The sequence below is a fragment of the Sinocyclocheilus anshuiensis genome, unplaced genomic scaffold (assembly GCF_001515605.1).
Source record: "Sinocyclocheilus anshuiensis isolate Anshui unplaced genomic scaffold, SAMN03320099.WGS_v1.1 scaffold1303, whole genome shotgun sequence".
In the NCBI taxonomy this organism is placed as follows: domain Eukaryota; kingdom Metazoa; phylum Chordata; class Actinopteri; order Cypriniformes; family Cyprinidae; genus Sinocyclocheilus; species Sinocyclocheilus anshuiensis.
Genome location: NW_015537954.1, coordinates 704,670 through 711,972, shown reverse-complemented (window position 1 = coordinate 711,972; position 7,303 = coordinate 704,670). Strand labels below are relative to the sequence as shown.

Below are 7,303 nucleotides of genomic sequence, written 5' to 3'. Positions count from 1 at the left end.
TTTTCAGCATCATTACTCCAGTCTTCAGTGTCACATGATCTTCAGAAATCATTCTAATATGCTGATTTGCTGCTCAAGAAACATTTCTGATTATCATCAATGATGAAAACAGTTGTGCTGCTGAATATGTTTGTAGAAACTGCGATACTTTTCAGGATTCACAGATGAATAGAAAGTTCAAAAGAACAGCATTTATTTGAAACAGAAATCTTTTGCTACATTGTAAATGTCTTTACTGTCACGTTTGATCAATTGAATGCATTGTGGCTGAATAAATGTATCTTTCTCTTTCAAAATGTTTCTTTTCATGATTCTGATTCTGTTACATGCTGATATGAAGCACTGCTGTGTGTGAATGATTCTGTGTTTAAACACTTCGTGTCCTTCACGTGTGTGAACTTGCAGCAGGTCAATCCCCTCATCATCCCGCGGCCCCTGACGGGCCCCTCAACATTCAGCACAAATAAACACACATCCAGATCTTCAGGTTTCAGTCCAGACATGAAGCATCAATCACACAGGCTTTACACTAACAAAACACACACATACATGCGTGCACATGCTTAAGAACACACACACACACACACACACACTCTCTCTCCCACACACACACACACTCTCTCTCACACTAACACACACACACACACTCTCTCTCTCTCACACACACACACACACACACACACACACACACACACACTGACGATCAGAACAGATCCTGACAGTGAATAAACTCACTCCACTATCAGACTGAAATCATGTGAATTCAGATTAATCTCTCTCACCTCGTTTCTGCATGAAGGTGAAAAGGTCGTCCAGAAACTCCTTCCTTTGCGGGTCGTTATCCAGCTCATATAACTATCAGACACACACACACAAATCAACCTTATTACACAAAATCAACATCTTCATACTCAATCATGCCAGAATCAATTCAATTAACAAATTAAATAGATCAATTAAAACACATTTTACTTTTTCACTCATAAATTGCTAGTAAATTTCACAAATAATAACAAATGACAAAGAACATGAAATTTTAGCAGAAAGACTGAAATAGTAGTTTCTTACAAAACACACTCCAATGATCTGTTTTATTTACAACTGAAAAATAATTTTTTACAGTGTTTACATACAGAACGAAGTAAATTATACAATAATAAAATTTATCTAAATTGCACCTTTAAATTAAATGAAACTGGTACATTAATACACATTGAAACAAATGTCTGGATTTATGCAGAAATTGCTAGTACATTTCACAAATATTTACAAAAAAGAAAAAAAAAACAGCAAGCAACTTCTTGAAATAAACGTGAAACTTTTAAGTAGAACAACTGAAATAGTTTTTTTTTTTGTGAAACGTACAATAATCTTTGTTTTTATTTACAACCTCAAAACATTGTTTTTTTTACCGTGCAGAGTGCAGACACACAGATTGCAGTAAATTATATAATAATTTTATAAAACTGCACCTTTAAATTAAACTAATGAATTAAGTAACACTGAATTAATCATGAATTCATGAAAAATAGCATCATGAATTAATCATGATGAAGAAAAATAGCAGTTTCTTGAAAATAATGTTATATTTAAAACTTTGAAAATTATTATTATTTTTTTTTACAGTACACACAAACGGATATACAAATAATGTATAACAAATAATGTTAAACGTGGATAAACTCACCTTGGCGAAATCTCTGGACACTTCCCCTCTTCCACGAGCAACATCCACATCATCCGGCCAGGATACACCGCCGTTCTGCACACACACACACACACGTTTGTTTCTGTGAATTGTCGAGACTTTCCATAGACTTCTATTACTTTTATATTATACTTGTGACACACACACACACACACACACACACACACACACACTGAAATACTCTTAGTATGTGAATGCAAACACAACAAACCCGCTTTAGTCACAAACTACAGAAGATTCATCTGAAGCGACTCTAATGGTCTGAGGGTCATCGGCTCCATTTACAACACACAGGGGTCAAGGAGGCCATTGCTACAGAGAGCAAAGGATCATGGGAGAATGGACTGTCTGTCCGTTAAATGCAGTTCAAGCAGCACTGAATGAAACTGCTTAAATAATGACTGTTTCCAGACAGGTTTCCAAACACTCTCACTGTGCTGCAGTACTATAATCATAGTAAAACTAGAGTTGCTGTCAGCTTTATTGGCTTTTTCAAGGCTTCAATATTCAACAAACAGTATATGCAATAAATATAAACATTTTATGAAATGAAACAAAAAAAAAAAACACTTTTGTATATTCATAAAAATAACTATAAAATAATGACATGCTCTATATAGTATTGTGCTCTACTTCTGTAGAGCTGCTTTTCAGCTGAAATGGAATTAGTTTCAGAACTGATGAATTTTATAACAATAGCAATATCAATTTTATAGTAATATAGCATTATTGCTATAGAAATAAACATGACTTAACTATAAAAGATTCTGTAAATGTATTTGTGATATAAAAAAAAATCCATCAAATGTCCTTCAAAGTTTAGTAAAAATCTCATAATAAAAACTCTTGATAAGAATCTCATGATCCAAACCAAAATTAAAACTGAGAATAAAATAGAATTATATATATATATATATTTCAGCAACATTTCTCATTTTTGTCTAGTTGAAAGTAAATCTAACTGAACAACAAAATTGCTAAAACTTTAAAATGAAAACAGAAAATATAAAAACAAATAAAATAACATAAAAATTTTAATTTAAAAATTTGAGCAAAAACTAAAATAGCACTGGTTGGTGCTCACTGACGTTCTGACAGATGCAGGACATTTAGATTTTACCCTGTTACTGGATGTTTTGATCTCTGCTTCACTAAAAAATAAAATCATAAAGCATTAAACTAAAAACCATTAAGTGTCAGAGGCTGATGATTCAAGCAAAGCAAACCAATAAATGCTCTGAATCATAAAAGCAGCACAAATGCATGCTTTCGTACTGCTTTTATTTGATCCTAAAATGCAAGCTGGTCCTGGTTTTCTCTCAATATGGCTGCATTGTTTCTCGCGTCGGTCTAAATCCGTTAGCAGGTTTACAGTAAGCGGCGGGTTAATCACGTTACCGCGGGACGTGAGAGGATCGCTGACGGCTAGATAAGAGTCAAAAATAACTCTGATCTCTGAAGCTCGGACACGTTTCACTGGGTCACACAGAGAGAGACGGGCTCCTCTGAGATCACAAACCACAAAACAAAAGAAAACCACACGTCTCAAATATCAGATGAATCTCTGAAATCCAGACAAACTCGCTCCGCACACATAAATACAGCCTGTGTGTGCATATTACTGTCATCATCTGTGACACACATAACCTGACTGTACTATATGCAAATAAATAGAAAATATTTGAAGACTAATGCTTTAATGTGTTATTTGATATGCAATTTTTATAATTCTATTTATAAATATAATATATACATTTATAATTATTAACAATTTAATTGTAGCTTTTTATATACATTTAATTATAATTCAGTTATTTAATTCATAATTTATACATTTAGTAATTATTTAATTTATTAATAGTTCGTTTTATTTTCAAAGTTTATAATGCTTATACAGGTTACTTGTACACGTTTGCACAAGTTAAATATCCGCATTTATCTGAAATAAAAAGCTTTTGTAACATTATACAAAAAAGCTTGGAGTCAGTATATTTAAATAATTATATATTTATTATTAAATTATGAAATTATAGAAATTAATACTTTTATTTAGCAAGGATGAATTAAATTGATCAAAAGTGATGATAAAGATGTATAATGTTACAAAATATTTCTATTTCAGATAAAAGCTGTTCTTCTGAACTTTCTATTCATCAAAGAAGCCTAAAAAAAATCTACTCAGCTGTCTTTAACATAATAATAATAATAAATGTTTTTTGAGCAGCAAATCAGCATATTAGAATGATTTCTGAAGATCATGTGACACTGAAGACTGGAGTAATGATGCTGAAAATACAGCTGCGCATCACAGAAATAAACAGTTTAACAGATATTCACATAGAAAACAGTTATATTAAAAAGTAAAAATATTTCACAATATTACTGCTTTTGTTGTATTTTGGATCAAATAAATGCAGACCTGGTGAGCAGAAGAGAATTCTTTAAAAAACATTAAAAATCTTGCTGTCCAAAAACTTTTGACTGGTAGTGTACATCTCAGCCTCTTTGTCCAGAAAAATTAATTAATACTAGTTTTATAATTAATTTCACAAGAAAGTGCTATTTAAACGTGTCTACAACACTAATGTGAAGCAATTAAACAGAAGCAGAAACAGTTTTTAATTCAGTCAAATATGTCCAAACATTTCACTGGAAGCAAACATTGCAACGAACAGTGCAACTTCTGTTCTGTCGAGCACAGCGCTTGCAACATCGACATCATTGGTTTGATTCCCAGGAAGTGCATGAACTGCAAATGCAAATGCAAGTTGCTTAGGATAAAATCGTCTGCCAAATGCATTAAGTTGAATGTAAATGTAGAGGTTTAGAGTAGTAAAGAGAATGCAGGTTTGAGTAGAAATGCTCTGGAAAGCCCCGTGTCTCTTTAGGGCCGTCAATCTCTGATCCTGATTAAATAATTGGGCTGCTGCATCCCACCTGTACGAGAGCCCAGAGCCACAGAGAATCAGTCAGTCACTCCAATCCCACTCAAAGTGTGCAACCTGAGATGTTTTAAACACAGAACGACTCCTGGAGCCCAAACACACAGCCCTGATCGAACCCAACAAACTACTCAACCAGACCAACCAGCAGCATTTGTTCAGCAGAACCTCTTTACCAGCGCAACACATTCCACAAACCCTCCCCCACTCACACACACACACACACACACACACACACACACACACAATCTCCTATCAGGCAGAGCACATAAAAGGGACAGATGTCAAAGGAGCGTGATGGGAGAAAATTGTCTATCAGAAAAGGTGTGTGTGTGTGTGTGTGTGTGTGAGAGAGAGTGTGAGAATGTCTGACTCTGATTTAAAGTGTTTTAAGGCCTTAAATTGTAGAAGGGCGAAAAAAGACTTTTTAAGACCTCTTTAAAAAAAGACCTGTTCTGAAATGCTGCCTACTCTATAGGGAGCTCACTACGTTTTAGAACAGAGCCCATGAATGACAGAGTTGAAAAACACAATAAACCCATTAAAAAAACAACAGAACAAAGAAAGGATCCCTCGTGTGTTTTGACGTCTTCTTTTAGGTTCAGAGGAAGTGTGCTGCGAAAGCAGATTGGAACGCAGCCCGTTTTCTGGCCAGCTGCCAAAATCTGACGAATGCATTTCACAAAAACACACGTGCTTTTGACTCCACACTGCCTTGAATGAGCTAATAACTGCTGCTTATTAATTGCACCTAAACCTGCTATTACAGAGCTAAATCAAAACTGAATATCAATAAGAGAACTGTAAATGTGGTTTACTCTATATCTGCGCTCTGAGCGAGGGAGAACCGGCCAGACGGATTTGATTTCCTAAATGAATCTAATTTGACAAAGAGATTACACCAACCCAACCCTGAAATCAAATAAGCTTAACACAATTGATAAAAGCAAATGAGGGTGTTCTGATTTCCATCCGGTAAAACAGGACAAGCCCCAAATTTGCATAACTAGTATTGAAACGTGATCCATTTGTGGCCAGCTGTCTGTGGCTGTCACCGAGCCTTCGGTTATTTCTGGTGAGGAGACTGTTGATTTCACATCAGAAACACATTCAGATCATCAGGAGCGTTTCAGGTGATTCAACACAAGACCAACGGCACGGCAAGAGCTTTGTCCTGATTTTGTCTGAAAAACAACCGACAAACTTTCACTTTTAAAGACTGGAGCCAAGCCTGCTTCGACCGATGAACTTCCATACGTTTTCTATTGCAGGAAAACTTCTATACAGTAAAATGACTAAATAAAAAGACATTTAAAAATCATAATATAGAGGTTGCTATGACGATCCATTTACATGCCGATTCTGGTAATCAGCATACTTTAGATTTACAAGGGCTCCAATAAAATTAAAACATCCTGAGACTTGATTAAAAAAATACAATAAAATACATACAGTAAAAGTGAAAAGTGACGCATAACAATGTAATGTTGTGATTCATCTATATATATATAAAAAAAGACTTAAAATGAATAAATAGAAAATGCATATTAATTTTAATGTATATATTTTTTTATTTAATATTCATTTTAATGTATGTATATATACACTTATACACACACACACACACACACACACACACACACATAACAAAATAACTTGAAAATATAATATATTAAAAATCATTAATTATTAATAAATAATAATAAACATATTTATATGCATATATATGACTTTTGTATATAACACTGTAAATAAATTGTTAGCTGTTTTATGACATTATTTGTTTTAATGCTTTCCTCTCTTATATAAAACAGTGAATTTGGCAAAAGAAGTTTAAAAGTGGAATGGAAATCACTACTCTTGTCTGTTGATGATTTTAATGTGCATTTGCGTTATCTCTGTGGTCGATCTGCTAGTGCTTTCATTTGATTGAACTCAGAGTCTATTGAATGACGGCTCACATGACATCTGCTGCACTTTCATGGCAAAACCTTGAGCAAACATATGCAGAATAAGAGTGATCGCATGATTGGACTTTAAAGCTCTTCTACTGGAGTGCGCCACATATGCATCGCTCTTATTTGCCTGTTAAATTGTTGTTCAAATCTCAACATTCAAACATCAACCCACGCATGTTCAACAACGAGGACGAGAGAGACCACCACACCGACACACGGGGAAACCTGCGGATCCTGATCCAGAACTAGAGATGATAACAATACTACAGTAACTGAAACAACTCGCTAAACCAGCAACCTGACCATTAAACGCACAACAGGCATGAATTATAAACCCTGCATCTGCTCAATGCTTCTGTTAATTCAACCTCCAATAGAGAACAACTCAGTGTATACGTGCGTCATCAGGAATCATGACAAATAAAACTATTATGAGCTATTATGAGTAATGAAATAATGAGAACATTACTAAATCAATGAGTAAATCAGACGCTGTATTTAATGAAATCTCACATACAGGTTCACTAAGAAAGTAACATCTTGCAATTCTGACTTACATAAACTTGCAATGCTGAGTAGAAATTGTGAGATAATAACCTTAATAATGCAATAACCTTTTACTCCGTGGATGAAACAAATAGGTCAGAACTGATTTAAATCTCACAATTTTGGCTTTTTTTTTTTAAGAGAAAATA

General features: G+C 34.2%; 1 protein-coding gene across 1 annotated transcript in view; it reads right to left on the bottom strand.

Moving 5' to 3' along the window:
• The window catches only part of LOC107665361 (AT-rich interactive domain-containing protein 3B-like), a 45,134-nt gene that overhangs the window by 20,466 nt on the left and 17,365 nt on the right, over nucleotides 1-7,303 (bottom strand). Inside the window, exons 2-3 of the mRNA XM_016456212.1 lie at nucleotides 1,688-1,762; nucleotides 783-855 (exon numbers count right to left, since the gene is read on the bottom strand). Coding sequence (XP_016311698.1) covers nucleotides 783-855; nucleotides 1,688-1,762 — 148 coding nt within the window. The remainder of the gene's footprint in view (nucleotides 1-782; nucleotides 856-1,687; nucleotides 1,763-7,303) is intronic.